This window comes from Coloeus monedula (genome assembly GCF_965178545.1).
Source record: "Coloeus monedula genome assembly, chromosome: 18".
NCBI classification, from domain to species: Eukaryota; Metazoa; Chordata; class Aves; order Passeriformes; family Corvidae; genus Coloeus; species Coloeus monedula.
Window position 1 is genome coordinate 2,764,484 of NC_138798.1, and position 17,908 is coordinate 2,782,391.

The window sequence follows — 17,908 nt, forward strand, 5'->3', positions numbered from 1 at the left end:
GCCTGGGCTCAAACGAACAAAGCTAACAACGCCAACAAATAAGCTCTAAGTGTGTTAGGAAAAAAAAAATTAAAGTTTAGGGCTCTCAGACCCGGGGGAGGAAATCAGCATGGTTTGGGAAGAGGGAGTACTATTGATAATGAACGTGAAAGAATGCAGAATTCATGGAGCAGCAGGACATCTGGCTGGACTTCCAAGTTAAGGAAAAAACTAATAAAACCAATTCAGTAAATTGTGCTGCAATCAGATCCAAGCAGGTAAAAGGTAACTCTGGTAGGAAGCCAGTGACCCGAGAAACTGCCAAACCCAAAAGAAGAGACAAATTGAGCGTGTGGACTAATTAGAATGAGACGTGAGAGAATCATTAACCAATAGGCAATAGAGTATTAATTAATAAATACATAACTTGTAGCAAATAAACACTAATTCCTCTGTTTACTAGAATGTATAAAGTTAAGTTTTCATAACTGATGTACCTTTTACAGAGCGGTTCCCATCTACCTCAACATTGAATAAAGTAACGTTGATTTTCTAACCTTACAAACTGGTTAGAGAGTTTTATTTCCTGGTTTTCGGTGACAATTCTGGACATGTCTATCCCTCAGCATCTCCCCTGACTGCACTTGGACCTGTTCTCCTCAAGCACCTCATCCATTTTCAGACATATCACACCATTACACTCAAACAAAACTCCAAGAATATCATGTAGCTCATCCGTAAGTATCAAAGCAGTATCTGACCACAGTTGAAAAAGAAACAGTTTTTATTACAAAAGTTTTATACAACGTAAATTATAAATACAGCCTTCACACAAAATGGCTTTTGGCAATGAAAAAAGTTTGCTTTGTTACATTGGCAAGCCCAGAAAAAACTGGCACTGCAGCTGTTACAGTGACAAAACCTGATGTGAATATCAAGACCTGACAAATTCCTGTATACACATTGGGAAGGAAAAAATAACTCATCTTCTGTGTGGAAAAAAATTCCTCTCTATTCCTTTCAGGAGAAAGGTTAAACCACCAAATTATATAGGACTCTTTAGAAGGGGAGATTGTTTCTTTAAATGAAAGCCACGTTCAGAAGTACACGGCAGACCTTCCTGTCCTGCCATAAAAGACACAACCCCAAAAGTCTTTGTTCTTGCCAAATGTCAGATGGAAACCCGCATATTAAAAATAAGAAGTGTGCCTGTTATCATATTACAACTACATTTTTTGTTTTCCAGTTTCAAAATAAAACCTTGAAGACTAACCAGCTAGGCTGCATTTACGGATGTTATTTTAAACAAAGGGAGGCCGTTTTATTCACAAATGAAGAGATACCAAATTGAGAAAGAAATACCACAAGGACAGTACAGTCACAGGAATATGAATACATGTGAGTGCACATGCAGGGCAATTAGCACCTCTTTTTTTTTTTCCAAGTGGCTCACAAACCATCTTGAAAATGATGGCTCATATTGCCAGCAAGAAGCTGAAGTCCCTGAACAATGCAATGCTACGATTCTGATCCTACACACTAGAAATGGGCATTCTGAACTTTACACCAACATACAGAAAGAATCGAAGCTTTCTTGACTTCAAAAATAACTCAGAAGTGTGAAACTTTGCAGTGACCAGAATACCCTCAAATTCACAGGCCATGTCTCTTTACCAGGATGTAACTTCTTGTTCTTCTTACAGTTAAGAATTAGTAATTAAAACAGCACAGATTACATGGTCATACAGTGATTTGTTACTTACCAGGCTGCATAGAAGACACACATCTTAAATATTTATCCCCTAAGAAACAAGTAATAGCACAGCATACAATTCTCTTTCATATCCAATAAAAAGTGCCATCAGTTTCTCAAGTAGGTTCCATTCCATGGAATTACTGGAGGAGGTAATGATCTATTTACATAATGTTGCTATGCAGCTACCTTTAATTTCTTCTTCTTTGCTTTCATGACAGGTGGCAATGATATTTTGAAAGCAGTCCTGGAAAAAAAACATGGAAAAGCAACTGTCAGATAAACTGAACATATTCCCACACCCACCCTTGAAATACAAAGAATAAACACTTACTCGCAGGTACTGCAGATAGGACTGAAGTTGCAGAATACTGAAACATCAAAGAACTGGCTTTCACTAAAATTGGTCATTCGAATGTACGAAATCAGACTGTTAAATATTTATAAACTTACTTGACAAGCACACAGAGCACACGTAGCCAATTTCAATGAGGTTTCGATGACAGAAGCAGGCAGCTCTATAGTCAACATGAACAGGAGGTGGAAGGACGAGCTGTGATCTCTGCTCTTGATCAGGGAGAAAAACCCACTGCATGAATAGAGAAAAATATCTTGTGAATTGGACTGGTATTCCTGTATTACCTCATCAGTGAATATTTCACATCAGACACAGGAAAAGTGTCTTTTAAGTGACTTACCAACAAATATTGCAGAAGGGATGGCATGTGGGGCACTTTCAAATATATGCCACCCGTAATATCACAGGCCTGCAAAGCAGAGACAGTGACCAGATTGTTGTTTGATGACATTAACAGGGCATTTAAAATATCCACGTACTGCACAAGGCCTGCATGTCAGAACTGTCAGATCCACTGAACATATTTCCACACCCACTCTTGATTAAAGGAAAGAAAAGAGCTGAAGAACATGTTGAATTGTCTAAGTCAAGTATTTATGAGTTAATATAAATGGCAAATTAAGAGCAGGAACTCTGTACCTGTTGTAGAAGACCTGAATCAGAGTCCAAGACACAGGCATCAATCAAAATACTCTGCAAGAGATGAAATGCATGAAAAACAAATTTAGCCAGAACCCACAAAGCCCCGTCAGTGTTACTGTCGTGACTTGTTCCCACTATAGATGCACTATAAATTATGTAATCATAAGGGAAACTAACAATTGTGTTATCTTCGCACAGAAATAAAAGATAATATAAATGAAAAAAAAATGCCAGCTTTACCTGTTTCTGTGCAGCGAAGATCACATTCATGAAATTCATGTATTGCAGTGCGCTGTCTTCTGCAGCTTTTATGACCTAAATAAAACAACTCAAACTCCTTAGCCTACATATCACTGGATTTCAAGACTAAAAGAAAACTGTGACAGCGAAAGTTCTTACCAGAATCCTTGATTTAATTTCTTGATTGGCTAAGTATTAAAAAGAAAGAGAAATGTATCAGCACATTGTTTGTATCACCCTTTTAATTCTGTAGCATCTGACACCTCAGAATATCTTCAATGTTAGATCTAAAAGGTCAGATAAAATACGTATATGAAACTAATTCCAGTCCCAGTGACAATTATGTATGGACTAATTCCTCTCAACCTCCAGTTAGTCCAAGGAAATTCCAGTTACAGTTCTATTCACAGAAAACAGAAAAGCTCCCTAAGAAGGTGGACTAATGACCAAGTCCTTTAACTTGTTTAAAATGGCCAACTTCAAATGATCAGAATAAACCTCTACCTATTGGTGCCAATTTTGGAAATGGGGGTGTGTCAAAACATGCATATTTGTCTGTGTGTACCTGTTATTCAGATTAAAATATTTATTCATGTATTGAAAACAGGAGAAGAGATGCTACCTTTTAGGTCTTTTCCCATCTTGTTGATATCTACATTAGCTGACATTAAGGAATCTACATTCCATTCTTGGAAATAACTCCATGATCCACACCACACATTCATCACCTTGGCCAGCACACATTTTGATAAGCACAGTTATCAGGCAAATGTTTCAGTTTTAAGTACAATAAAAAGCCAAGAATAGTAAAAATTAGTATTATAAGAAACACTCTTAAGAACACACAAAGGTTTTGAAGATTCTGTGATCAAAAGGATACAACAAAGTGCTTTAGCAAGTGATCCTGCTAACAGGGTTTCTGTCTGCTGGCCCTTCATCTCAGCTGCAATACAAGAAAAGTTGCAAAAGTTACTTTTATATATAAAACCAGCTACTGAACCTGACAATACAAAATACTACACATTTTTATCTTTGGCAAATAATATTAATGCTGAGGCCTGAAGTGTCAAAAATAATAAACTCGTCTACTTTAAGCAAATTAAAATTCACGCAGTGAAAATAGAGGACATTTCTACAACTCTTTGACAGTCCAAATGTTTTGCAATTCTGCACATTAACCCTAGAATTTTCTTCTCCTTACTCTTTGTCATGAGGTCTTTAATCTCTTCTGCAATTGCATCGTTTATTGCTGTTAATAATTCATATTTTCCATCCTTGCTGCCAGAGCAATTAGATTCCATGGAAGGGCCTCCCTCTCCAAAGGGATCTGCAGCAGCCCAACGCTTCCCAGGGTACAGGAAACGGCTGAAACAGAGGAAAAACAAAGTATTCATGTTTTGTCTTTAACCTTGTAAGAAAAAATGCTATAAATGAACCAGCTGTAGATAGCAATCCTCTGAAGTTTAGTTGAAAATCCTTTTAATACTTTAGACATTAAAGAGATTATGTAAGGCAGGTGACCTTCAACCTAATCTGGAGTAAAACCCACATTCAGCTCCCTCCTATCAAGACATCTCTTAGGAGAACTGGCAGAGATACCATGGCTGCACTTGGGGGTAGATCCTGAGACTCACAAACATCTGGGAGAAAAATATCCCCTAAACAGGGAACTTCTACCACTTGCATTGTTCCATTCCACACATATTTATCACTCTCTTGTTCTCTCTATATATTTTAAGTCTATTTAAACCTCCCTTCTGTCTTCCAAGTCTTTTTCTTGTTTTGTAAGGCATTAAGATTCTTTCGTACATGGTTTCAGCTAATTTTTTAGGACAATGATATATTACCCACTTTTAACTTGCACTCAAACAAGAAAATCAGGAGAAAGATACAGGAAACTCAAAACCTTTACACTGTTCAGAAGCAGCTCTACCTTTCCTGAGTGTGACTTGCTATTACAGCGAGTTTGTTGGTGCGATTCATGAGGAGGTGAGAGTTTCCCAGCACCATCACTGCATCGATGCATTTCGATAGGGTGAACTGCTGGAAAAAAGAATAGAGCAGATGTAGCACAATAACATTTACAGAAAACCAATTCAGCAGAAATCTGTGGAATGACGGCAGTTGAAAAAACTTGAAGATGCAGAAAGAGATGCTGTTATAAAAGCTCCAATGAATACAGAACGCTGGGTAGATATTTCAAAAGGTATTATGATATCCATTATACCTGCTTTAGCAAACAACATTAGCACAGTTCAGAAGTCAAAGAAAATGAGACAATTTCTCTCAGAAATGGCCATCAGCAGTTTCAGCGCCCAGAGCCCGTACCTCAGCCTCACCCAGCGCCCTCTTCCCCCACCAGATCGGGTTGGTGTCGAGGATGATGACCAGCAGGCTCAGCTCATCATCTGCAAAGGGACCACACAGCAGCGTCACTCCGGGCCCCCACAAGAGCGGTAAAGCCCCGGGGCCCCGCTCACGGCTTCTGCTTCCCCACAAGGAGCCCGAGCCCCGCCGGGGCACCCGCACACCCCGCCGGGGCACCTCAAGGAGCCCGAGCCCCGTCGGGGCATCCCCACACCCCGCCGGGGCACCCGCACACCCCGCCGGGGCACCCCGGCCCCGCTGCCGCCGCTCACCCGCGCTCATCGCGCCGGCCGGGCAGCAGCAGCTCCGGCGCCCGCAGATGACGCCCCGGCCCGGCGCTCCTCATCCGGGCACGCCCCGGCCCGGCCCTCCCCACGCCCCGGCGCGGCGGGCGGAGCGGAGCGGAGCGGCGATGAGCACGGACGGTAACGGGGGCGGCCATGGGCACGGACGGTAACGGGGGCGCGGGGCAGCCGCGGGAGGAGCCGGGCCGGGCCGGGCCTGACGCTCCCCGTTGCCTTTCAGACTTGATCGAGACGTTCAGGGCGCAGCTGAGGGACGACCCCGATGTCGCCTCGGCCGTGGCCGCCATCCGCGCGCTGCTGGGCTTCCTCAAGCAGGACCGAGGTGGGGCCGGGTCACCCCGCGGCGCCCGGCGGGGCGGGGACCCCGCTGAGCTCCGGGTGTCCCCAGGGCGAGGCCGTGACCGCGTGTCTCTGCCTGTCCCCAGGGGAGACCATCCAGGGCCTGCGGAACAGCTTGCGGGGCGCCATCGACACCCTGTCCCGGGTGGACTCCTCGGTGGCCGTGTCCTCCGGCGGGGAGCTCTTCCTGCGCTTCATCAGCCTCACCTCCCTGGAGTACTCGGTAAGGGCTGCCCCGATCTGCCCTGCTGCTGCTGCTGCTGCTGCTGCGGGAGCCTCCAGCCGCTCAGCGGGCATCCCGGTCTTTTCCAGGACTACTCCAAGTGCAAAGAAATCATGATCGAGCGTGGGGAGATCTTCCTGACAAAAGTCTCTCTCTCGAGGAATAAAATCGCCAAGCTGTGTCACCCTTTCATCAGAGATGGTGCTGTGAGTAGGCCGGGACAGGGTCACTCCTGTTCGGTTTTGCTGCTGCTTGCAGTGAGGGAGTAACAGGAGGGGAGAGGAGTCTGATGGTGGCTTCTGCACCACATTGTTCTGCACAACAAGCCGTGACACTACTAACAAAAGTAAAGGTTTCCCAAGGCTCGGCAAAAGTAACGTCTGAATTTTTTTTGTTCTGGCAGCGAATACTGACACACGCCTATTCCAGGGTGGTCCTCAGGGTGTTGGAAGCAGCTGTGGAGTCCAAGAAGCGATTCAGTGTTTATGTTACTGAATCACAGCCAGATCAAGCAGGGCAAGTATTCATTAATTTGGTTTTTATCTTGGTTAACAGGGTAAGTTATAGCTACCATCCAATTTGTCCTGCCCTAAGAAAAGCTGCTAGGCTTGGTTGGAGCATTTTAAATGGCAAGTGTCACTAATATCACTTTACTCTGGACAAGTGAAAAAAACCCTAAACAATATTGGTTATTAACTTCCCATACTAGATACTCCAATTAGTGTTATCTAGGTTTTCCTCAAAGGTTGACAGACTTTCAGTCAGTGCCAGGCAACCTACTTTTCCCTTGGGAGATGGGAGACAACTGATTTATAATTGTCTCTTTAAGAAGTAGGCTAAAATAATCAGTATTATGCTAATCATAGCAAAGTGAAATATACAGCTAACAATGTCATTTGAAGATGCCAAATAATTACTTCAGAGCAGATATTGTTGCATAAGTGAAGGAGTAAACCCTGCACACTGGGTAACACACATCACTAACAACACGTAGCACCACACCAACAATTCCTTCAATTTCTATACAATAACTTATTTTCTGTTCTACCAGCAGGGCTATGGGGGCAGTCACAGGTTTCAGTCTTTTAGACAATATTTTCCTTTCATTGTCTTTAAAAACAAAAGGATTTTTAAGGTCCAAACATTTTCTTTAATAGGCAAACAATGGCAGAAGCCCTGAGGAAGCTGAACATTCCCGTGACTGTGATTCTGGATGCTGCAGTTGGGTAAGTCTGGTCATAAATTTTAATATTTTTCATCACAATTTTATTTTGACAGTAAGACAAAATAAACTTACATGTAAGTGTCTTGTTCAAACTCCAGAGGTTATTACTTGGTTTGTCATAGTCATCCAACAGGCTAAACAAGTTACACCTTTAGGTGCACAATTAGAATGTGTCAGCTACAACACATGCATTTGATTTTGCATTTGGAATGAAAGAAAGAACCAGACCTAAGAACTTGTACAGATCTGTAAAAAAGAACTGAGGTGCTACACAAAGAGGCCACTTTTTTCCTAATTTGCAGAAGTGTTACCATTTTGTGGTTTCTTAAAGTATTTTCTAAATTCCCACTGCTTCTTACAAGTCCAAAACATGAGAAAAGGAACAACTATAGTAAATCTGAACACCAGTAAGTTCAGAATGCCCAAGACTGCCTCCAAGGCACCTTGAATCTCAGGAAGCTGCTGGCTTGACTGGGCAAGTCTTCAAGATCTCCTTAGCACATTCAGTCTATTCAAATTACTTAATTGATGGCTTTCTTTTCACTTAACAAAACCCACTGGAGGGATGTCAGGAAAGGGGGATTGGATGAGGAGCATCCTGTGGATTTGGCCACGGTTATCACGGTGCAGTTACACTTCACTGTGTATCAGCATCCTATCACAGGCTTTTTTTTCTGTAGTTGAGTGTCATTCCCAGTCAGGGTTCAGCTTCTTCCAGCATTTACACAGTTGCCAGGGTCAGCTGTGGCTGGGGAAGATATGGCTACTTAATATTCCTGCAGGGAGCAGATGGAATCTCCCTCCAAGGATGTGTAACAGCATTTGGACATACAAGAGGTAGATGATACTAGTGCAGAAAATTGGAAGATTGCTTGAATTACTCATTTCTGTTCTGTTCAGCAAGTCATTTGTCCTATTACCCAGTAAGCCTTGGATTTTTTCCCCGCTTTTAACAGCTACATTATGGAGAAAGTGGACCTGGTGTTAGTTGGTGCTGAAGGTGTAGTTGAAAGTGGAGGCATTATCAACAAGGTAATTGTGAGTTTCTTACCTCATTCTGTAAACTCTGGACTTTTAAAGTTTGCTTTCTTTGAAGTGTTTCAGGCTTTTGAGAAGTCTCTTCCATTTGGATGTTATCCAGTAAATGTCTGTTAATTGCTGGAAACTGGGCAATATTGTCACGCAAGCATGGAGTCTGCAATGTTGTTTTCCATCTGTCTCCACAGATTGGCACCAATCAAATTGCTGTGTGTGCCAAAGCCCAGAATAAGCCATTTTATGTGGTAGCAGAAAGCTTCAAGTTTGTAAGACTTTTCCCTCTAAATCAACAGGACGTCCCTGACAGGTTTAAGGTAAGAGAAACTCCAGTTCTGTCTTACCCAGCTAAGGTGCACACTGGTGTGTCTGTGAAAAATTGTCCTCTGAGCATCTTTGTTTATCTGGATCTCTGTGCTGTGGTATATTATGGGGTTGCTCCATGGTACAGTCATGCACCAAACAGCCATAATTTGTCTTGATACTGATACTCTGTTCCTAAAGCAGTTCATTTAGGGCAGGAGCTGCTGAGGGTAAGGAACAGTGAAACCAATGAACTCCAGAACTACAAATTGTACTTTTTACACAAGATAAAACAGCTGAGACCAAGTGGCACCAGTCTGTGCACTTGACATCATTCAGTTTTACCACAGATATCTGCTTGAGGCTGTAGCACTGCTCTTGCCCAAAGGAGGATTTAACTTGCAGTTGTGTAATAACTAATGGTCTCTGTTTCCCTCTAGTACAAAGCAGACACTTTGGAAACGGGTCAGAATCTAACACAGGAGCACCCCTGGATTGATTACACCTCCCCATCCCTGATTACACTGCTGTTCACAGACCTCGGTGTGTTGACTCCATCAGCTGTCAGTGATGAACTCATTAAACTCTACCTGTAACTCAGAGACTGCCTGCACAAGGATGTGTCATCTTCAGTCACTATCAGGGTTCTAAGAACTTGCAAGATGATACATGAACATGGCAAGGAAACGACATTATAAGGATTAACATAATTATGGACCACTATTGAAAAAATTCCCAAAGTTATTACAGCTTCTAAAGGCCACAACTAAATTATTTTAAAGAGGGGTGGAGTATTTTGATACTGTAAAATACAATACCTTATGGTGTATCCAGACTGATTTTGAGACGTGCTGTTACTGAGCTGTGGTATGTACTTGAAAAAACCAAAATTAAAACATGCACAAGGCTGCTGATGGAAACCTGCAGCTCCTGCCACACCAGAGTGGTGCTTTTAGCTTTGTTCTCAACAACTGCAGGCTCTGTGTCTTATGGATGCCAGGTCTCTCTATGAAGAAATTAGATCAGTTCTGTTCTCTGTATCATTTTTTAACAGAAATCCAGTTTTATTGAATAATCAGTGTTTCAATGTAAAAATGTGATTATAGAGTAACTGTCAGCCTTCAGACTCTGTGTCCTCAACAGTTTCTGCTTTGAGCCTTTGGCTGCCTGTTAGTTTCTTCTCGAACTCTTCTTCACTAATTTTTCCCTTTTTTAATCTTTTCAAGAGTCTTGTGTCATTCAGCAACTCTTCCATATCCTCATCGTCAATATCAGAGCCCTGTTGGCAGTTAAAAACAACAAATTAAACACAACACCAAAAGGTTTTCATTCTATGCAGTTCTATACAGAACACACGAGAAGATTGAACTCAGAGTTTGCCAGGAACATCCAAGCAGGAAATAATATTCAATTCCTACCCAGGCAACCGAAACTCTCAGCCACACTTGCTGAAAATTGACAAAAGCACCCTCAGGCCACACTCCTGCACCTCTGAGAAATAAAAATCCTATTACTGACCAGCATCAGCGCTGAGAAGTTGTTTTAGTGTTTGGCTTTAAAAACCTCTCTAATTTTTTTAAGCTTTGCTTGTAAAAGTCCTAAAAAAGTTATTTTACAGCCATCAGTTCCACCACACTAAAATCCGAGGGCTCTCTGCCATTGGAAAGACTACAGTAATCACTTGCAGTTAAGGAATGGACACAGTTACCTCTTCACGCTTCCTTTTAGCTGTTACTTTCTTTTTCTTCTCCCTCTTGGCTTTCTGCTTTGACCATGCTTTGTTCTTTACAAATTTCTTTTTCCCTTCGTTTTCCTCTCTTTCTTTTCTTTGTTCTTCTAATTTCTTTTGTCTCTCCTTTTCTCTGTTTTTATCCTTAAATGAAATGGAGTCTGTATTAACAGTGACTGGAGTAAAGTCTGGAAAACATTTTCCTCTTAGTTCAGGCATCTTTGGCATTTTTAACAATGCAAAACCTCTGGCAAGACTGGCAAAATCCAGATCTGTTGAAATAAAGATTATAAAGTCAGCTTCCTGCTGGATAAAAAGTTAATTTAACTGAGAAAGGAAAAAAAAATAGCCAATGTTACTTTAATGTATTGTTTGCACTCTATGCCTTAATACTAGCAACAATACTAAGTCAGTTTTTATTTGTGCTTTTATGAGTTTGGTCAAGCTCCATAATTTAGTGTTTTCTCTTAAGCTGTTTGAAAAAAATAGGAGTTTTGTCAAAATCTGATGGTGCAGAAAGTGACTTTGACATCCAGAATCAGTAGCTGAAGCTTGTGGACAACAACACTATGCTTTTGTTATCTGAGAAAAACAGTAAGAGGTACCAGCCCTGCTGGGAATTACCTTTTATCCGGAAGATCAGATTACATTCGTGTTTAGCATAAGCCTGGACGTAAGACACAAAGGCTTTCATCCCTTTCTCAAACACTGCCCTGTCAGCCAGGGCCATGGACTTCAGCTTGGGAAGAAGATCCAACACATTTGTCTGCGGTTTCATTTCCTGCATGGGACACTGGGAACCAGAAAATAAACAGCAAAATGAAAGGAAAAGTTCAACCAAATGATGTGAAATGCACTGTGAAACCTCAAACACACACTTCTTGCCCAGTTAATCCTCAGTCAGCTTTGAGCCCCTTTCCCTTTGGTCACTCCAACACACCAGTTGCCCATCGGCCCCACACAGCAGCTCCTGGCCCAGCAGAAGAGTTCTCACATTGCAGCTCCAGAGAGGCAACATCTTCAGCTCTTGCTTTATCAAGCTCTGGTCTCATTAGGAGGTCTCTAGAGAATTCATACCATTAATCCCACAAGTGCAGGAGCAGGCATGAGAAATTGTAGGAGTTTTAAGTAAAGAGCAGAGAGGCTGCAGTGTGTGAGCTGGTGGTGGCAAGGCTGGGGCAGGACCGTGAGCCAGTGCTGCCCTTCAGCAAATGCTCAATTTACACCCTTAAGAACAAAAGCCTTTCCTACTCATTGTATCACATGTTCCTCCTACAAACCCAGTAGGTAACAGTGAGCAATCATGTTCCAACAGACAGCTGCATTTGGTGATTAATAAGCAGCTCTTGTTTTCTTTTAGTTCTGCACCTCTGCTAAAACATTACCCATGTGTACGACCTCAAGTTCTAGAAATTCTGATTTCAAAGCTCCTATCAGTCAAGTCTGTGCCCTTGCTCTTTCCTGCTTTGGGGTAGAATAAAAGCCTACTCACCTTTTGGTTGATTGAGAGAAAGTTCACGTAGGATTCTTCCATGGGAAGCAAAAATACGAGTGCGCTGCCTGCGTTGCCGATCCGCGCTGTGCGACCACAGCGGTGCACGAAGGCACTGAAACAACCCAACAGGAGGAGAGCTCAGTCAGACTTGGAAGCATCAGGCAGAAAAAAGGGCAAACCTTGTGGGATGGAAAATACAGTGTGCTATGTGCCTCTGAACTAAACCAACAGGAATTAGCAAAGTTTAACACAAGAGACATGTGGCAGCCCCACTCAATTGTTAGGCTAAAGCAAGGGGTGTCTGTTTTGGGAGTGAAGTTCAGGCAAGCTGTAGGAAGAATTATGACAGCAAAAGTTAAAATACATGGAAAAGCTCCTTTCCTGTGAGCTTTCCATGTACTATTCCTTGAAGAGCTCTGTCCCTGCTCTCATCTCTGTTCTCCTTCACCCCAGTGTCACCTCTCTTGCTCTGATGTTCTCAAACAAAGCCTTACCCCAGCGTCACCTCTGCACACAGATGTAAGTGGCAATCACCCACCTGACTGACACACACACAATGCAGAGTCATTTCAATTCACAGCAGTGACAACAAAAACCTCCCTTGCTTCTGCATTATTTTGTGTGTTCTCTCAGATTAACTTCCAGGAAGTGATTAAATGTGTTTCATGCAGTTTTGTGTTCCTGATTGATATCCGAACACCACAGTAACAAGAAACAGAAAGAAAAGGTTCTCAAGATCTGAAGTTGTACCTGGCACTGCTGGGTGGGTCATACTGCAACACCCAGTGCACTTCTGGAATGTCAATGCCACGGGCCATCACATCTGTACACACCAAAATGCCCCTAGGAAGAAGAAAAAGTGGATTTTCATTAATCTGTCATTTGAGGAGAGCCAGCCTCCTCACAGCTGTGTGTTCTGCACCTTCACTGGAGAGTGAGGAATGAAACATTTTAAAACATTTGGGGTTTTTTAAGAGACTAAATATAAGATAATTGCAGCTTTCACCAACTAAAATTCTACATAACATTATGAAAATTATTGGGGTTTATATATATTACATTTCTAAGACAAATCAATTCCCTATTACAAATGCAAACTTTAAATCAGCACTGCATCCACCGCAGCTGAATGTACTGTAATAAATGTTTAATAAAAGACTTTAGACTTGAGTGACAATTTTAGCATGGCAAAACTGCCATGCTGTTCTTTCAAACAGCTGTTCTTACAATCTGCTGGTAATTATTTTTCTCATAATACAAAAAGCTAAAACTCAGGTCCCATGCAATAAAAAAAATGACAGTTGATGAGGCAAGAGTTTCTTAACAGCATCCTGCAAAGCTGCCAAAGGACATTTCCCTGTGGGTAGGTTACAGCACTGCCATGTTCTTATTTATACACTACTAAAGTAATATCCTGGGTTTCCACTCTGGTTACTAACCAGGAAAAGGTTATTTTTGCTATCAGTTTGGTTAAACATCAGGGCTAATGTGTGATAGCAGCAAGAGACAGTGCAGTGTGTCCACCTCCTGTGCTGCCACATGGATTATCTAAAGTAGAGTGGACATGCTCCAGTCACATTTTCACTTCGTTTGTGGTCACACTTTGGGTACCTCAGCACAATTTGTGATACCATCAATACACTCAGAACCAGCCTGCAGCACCCTTCACCTGAGCCATCCTTCCACACTTCAGCAGCAGAAGAACAGTCAGACAAAACCACCTCCCCTCCCTATTTTGCCTGCTGGCTGGTTTAGCCCATTCCCATGTTCTCACCCTGGGAGCTTCCGAAACGCCGTAAAAATCTTGTTACGCTTGTGCTTCATTTTCCCATGAATGCTCATTATTTTCACCTGTTTAATTAGGGATTCCAAAGCCTTCCCATAGTATTCCACGCAGGCACATGTGCTGTTGTGATAAAGACAGGCATAAAAGCAAAAGGTTATGCTGTATTTTTAATCAGGTTTAGATAGTCAAGCTAGAGTTTCCTAAGATCTTTCAAAAATATACACTATTTTTATTTAAAACATGCACATAACTTTTATCATTAACATATAAGCATCTATCATGTCTTACTTTAAAAACGGATATAAAATTTATGTTTCGCTTAATAACACAATCCTGACATGAAGCAATAATTAATCTCTTTGTAGGCACCATATTCTAAAAAACAGCTCTCAAAATTAACCACTTTGAAAATAGTTGTGTCCTTTGCAACAAAGGGTACAGTTTTGGAATTTAAGTAATAAAACACCAAACTGTTCTCACCGTGAAACACAAACAGAATTACCTGAAAAAGACCAGATGTTTTTCCTGTTTGTGCTGCCGAAGAAAATGCACCAGCTGGTTAAATTTTTCATCTGCCTTGCAGATCTAAACAACGCAAAAGAGAAGAGGGAAGTTAAAAAACGGACTTCTGGCTCCTCTGTTAACGTGATCCTAAGTGGCCAAGACTTAAAATCTTATTGATAGAACCAGGAAAAAAAGGAGAGGGAACAAGAAGCTCTGTCAGAGCCCAGGTTCCCACCATGTAATAGTTCTCCAGGCGCGTTGGGGTCTTCTGGGTGTTGCTGGCTGCCACTCCCTTCTCCTTGACCGAGATGCGGACGGGATTCCGCAGGCCTGCTCTCACCAGGTTCTCCACCTCCTGAGTCTGAGTAGCTGAGAACAGACCTGTCCTTCTCTGCTTGGGCAAAAAGTCCAGAATGGCATTTAAGCTGCAAGTAAGCACATGGAAAATGTAACTGTCCCAAGGCTTCCCTCAGGAAAAGGTTTCATCGCTGGAAGTTGGAGTTTACAAGCAAAATAGGCTTTGTTATCACACGACAAACTTCTACTGAAATAATGATCTTAACTTTGAGAGAAAGAAAATAGAGATCAAAGCCTATTGGTTAAAGTGTTTTAAGCCATTCTGGTGTGTAAACAATGATATTTAACCAAGCACTAATAGAGATATGCTAATATACATTTCAACAAAGGAAACTCTGTATTCATCAAGGCTCCACATTTCCTGATTCTCTTCTCCCTTAGCAACTGCTTTGTGTAGTTACAGAGCAAAGATGAAAGAACAAAACAGAACAAATCTAACTTTGGAGGTCATTGCAGGCCACGTTCAATCACATCCATCATACAGGAACTCATTTAAAACCTCAGAAGAACCACTAGAATTTATTATTTCAATACCTTGCTTCAAAGCCCATATCTAGAAGTCTGTCTGCTTCATCCAACACCAGCACATCCAGAGCCTTCACACAGCTTGCAAGATCCAGCCCGTCTGCTTTTCTCCTGAACAGATCCTCCAGGCGGCCCGGGGTGGCCACGATGATGTTCCCACTGTTGGTGAACACACACAGAGCAATTCCCTAACTACAAGGTGAGCAGTTTGGGAGAACTCCTAATGCTGTTACCACAGCATAAGCCTGCCCTGCATTCTTCAATGAAACAATTTCATTTTGTCACTTCTAACTGCATTCATATTTAGGTGCCTCTCAGATGCCATGGGATGGGGGAAAAATGCCCAGGTGAAAGCACATCCCTCGTGGCAACAGAAGTTTAGAATATAATCAGCAAGCATGGAAAGCAAGTATCAGCTACAGGAAATATTTGGTACCTCCATGCAAAACCCAGTGGCAAATATGACTCCTTCAAAACTTCATCATCAGTATCAGCACCAAACAATTTCAGGAAATTAGTGAGCAGGGAGAAGTGAAATATTCACTGAAGACACTTTTCAGCCCTGCTCTTCACTCAAACAGCAGATAAATGATGCTGATGTCACTTAAGAGCCTCTTCTCAAGCTGTACCTCACTCCAGGAACAGACCCCACAATTTCCCAGCACACCCCAACAGATTCTGGCAGCACCATCCCATGCCAGCACCAGCAGGACCACAGCTCTGATCTGAAAACCCTGACAAGGAGAAAACCACAGCTCTGAGACGCTGACAAACAAACAACTCACCCATGCTCCTTAAACTTCTCAACATCTTCCATGGGGTTCCTTCCACCAATTAAAAGAATCTGACTAAAACGATAAAACAGGAAGATTTGAGTGATCTTTAGGTTTTGCTGGTTCATGAGTGACAGAAGGAACTATGGTCATGAAAATGATGAAGCTCACTCACCTAAACATGGGGAAGTGTTTTGTGAAGTGTGACAGCACCTCATCAATTTGAATGGCCAATTCCCTCGTTGGTGTGATAATTATAGCTCCAACCTGCACATGAAAAACAGGAATTTGTGGGGGGAGAAAAGAAAGATTTGGGCAGAATTGTCCCTTACAAGCTAAGTGAATATGAGCCATGATTTTGAGTTTGGTTTCAGACAAAATATTTCCACAGAAATACAGTAAAATATAAAAAACATCCCAAAATATCTCTGAAAGATTTTATACCAAGGTGCAAAATATCTGCTCAAACAGCAGTACCTAATAATGACATTAAGCAGCAAATGACAGTGAAGTTCTCTGCACACTGAAATGAATTCAAGGTCAATGGATGCTAAAAAGCATTCAATGCCTCTTGCAGTACATCAGTGTATTCCATATCTTAGGACATTTTTCTAACAGCTCAGAACCTGTTTTGATCATGACAAAGAAGAATCTAAGTGCAATGAAAGCCCCCCAAACTCATTTTCAAGTTTTAAACAGTTTATTGTTACACCAAAGAGCTGAGCATAGGGTCACTGTGTGTGCGTGCCATTTTCCTTAGAGACACTTTTTTTGAAGTCCTCAAATCTTATTAGCACATCATAAAAATATACTCTGAATATTTTAATCTCACCTGCATTTTCTTTAATTTTTCTTCCCGTCTGAGAAGAATTTCCAGTATGGGAATCACAAATGCCAACGTTTTCCCACTGCCTGTGACCTGTGAGAGTGGAAACAGCGTCAGCCCTCCCTCAGCTCCAGAGACAAGCCAGGAAAACAACGAACTGGACGAAGGAAGACTCACCGCTTCTGCAGCCACATCTTTGTTACTCATGAAGAGCGGGATGGTCGCAGACTGAAAAAAGAGAAGCATCACATAAGCAGGTGAATCGGTGGTAAATCTCACAGAGGTGAAACTCCTCCGAGACATCAGAGCTCGCTGTGAACATCACCAAAGCGGAGCCGGTGAGAAAGTCACGGATGCGGCTTCTCTCGCTGCTACGTGATCCGGTGACTGCTGCGACCGCGGGGCTGCGGCCGCGGCACCGCCATTGGCCCGGCCCAGGCGCTCCCGACACCGCCCGCGCCCTCCTTCCTCAGCCCGGCCTCCCCTTCCCCGGGAGCGCCGCGGGTCCCCGCACCTGCACCGGGGTCATTTGGTGGAAGCGGAGCTCCCGCAGCGCCCGCAGCACGCCCGGGCTCAGCGGCACCGGCAGCGAGCCCCAGCTGCCCTCAGACACCGCCTCCATCTTGGCCGGGCGGTGTCACCGCCCCGCCGCTCCCCCGCCCCGGGGCCGCCGCGGCGGGGCTCTGCGGAAACACACACCGCGACACCTCCCGTTCCGCGGCACATCAGTTCCGCCAGCCCCTGCCGTGCTTCGGCTCCGTAGCAAACAACAAAATTTGGATTTAGCAAAAAAATTCCTATTTTTATGGCGAGCTGCCTACCGCAGTAAGTACTTCTGCGGGTCATACAGCAGCTCTGTGCCACCCGACTACCCAGAACCTAAGATGCAGGTTCAGAACTACCTGAAGTTTATTCTACCTGCCCACGAAGTGGGAGGTCTCTGGATAAATTCCTGATGGTCTAAGAAAGCAGGGAATCACAGAATCGTTTGGAGTCATCCAGTCCGAGCCCCCTTGCTAAGGCAGGGTCACCTGGAGCAGGTGACACAGGAACAGATCCAGGTGGGTTTGGAATGTCTCCACAGAGGGAGAATCCACGACCTCCCCAGGCAGTTCCAGTGCTCTGCCACCTTCCATGGAAAGTT

At 43.0% G+C, this 17,908-nt stretch overlaps 3 protein-coding genes across 4 annotated transcripts; 1 reads left to right on the forward strand and 2 right to left on the reverse strand.

Annotated features, from left to right (window-relative positions):
* Positions 1-815: 815 nt before the first annotated feature.
* On the reverse strand, positions 816-5,662 carry GTF2H3 (general transcription factor IIH subunit 3). Of its 2 annotated transcripts, none has more exons than XM_082293602.1 (13): positions 5,612-5,662; positions 5,301-5,380; positions 4,906-5,015; positions 4,174-4,337; positions 3,853-3,915; positions 3,595-3,624; positions 3,132-3,160; positions 2,973-3,047; positions 2,730-2,783; positions 2,431-2,499; positions 2,186-2,321; positions 2,067-2,103; positions 816-1,979 (listed from the first exon to the last, which is right to left on the reverse strand). In XM_082293602.1, exons 1-13 carry the CDS (start codon positions 5,619-5,621, stop codon positions 1,910-1,912), a joined length of 927 nt encoding a protein of 308 aa, XP_082149728.1. In that variant the 5' UTR covers positions 5,622-5,662; the 3' UTR covers positions 816-1,909. The 2 variants fall into 2 exon arrangements, with proteins under 2 accessions (XP_082149728.1, XP_082149729.1); XM_082293603.1 differs by having other exon boundaries at positions 4,906-5,012; positions 5,612-5,639.
* Positions 5,663-5,701: 39 nt separating this feature from the next.
* Positions 5,702-9,924, forward strand: EIF2B1 (eukaryotic translation initiation factor 2B subunit alpha). Its single transcript, XM_082293604.1, has 9 exons — positions 5,702-5,764; positions 5,865-5,966; positions 6,070-6,206; positions 6,296-6,412; positions 6,610-6,722; positions 7,364-7,432; positions 8,388-8,463; positions 8,658-8,783; positions 9,210-9,924. The coding sequence occupies exons 1-9, from the start codon at positions 5,752-5,754 to the stop codon at positions 9,363-9,365; spliced, it is 909 nt and encodes a 302-aa protein (XP_082149730.1). The 5' UTR covers positions 5,702-5,751; the 3' UTR covers positions 9,366-9,924.
* Positions 9,855-17,398, reverse strand: DDX55 (DEAD-box helicase 55). Its single transcript, XM_082293601.1, has 14 exons — positions 17,279-17,398; positions 16,942-16,992; positions 16,771-16,857; positions 16,114-16,205; positions 15,951-16,013; positions 15,175-15,324; positions 14,519-14,708; positions 14,282-14,364; positions 13,768-13,899; positions 12,744-12,836; positions 11,991-12,105; positions 11,123-11,291; positions 10,478-10,770; positions 9,855-10,048 (listed from the first exon to the last, which is right to left on the reverse strand). Exons 1-14 carry the CDS (start codon positions 17,384-17,386, stop codon positions 9,884-9,886), a joined length of 1,791 nt encoding a protein of 596 aa, XP_082149727.1. The 5' UTR covers positions 17,387-17,398; the 3' UTR covers positions 9,855-9,883.
* Between the last annotated feature and the right edge of the window lie 510 nt (positions 17,399-17,908).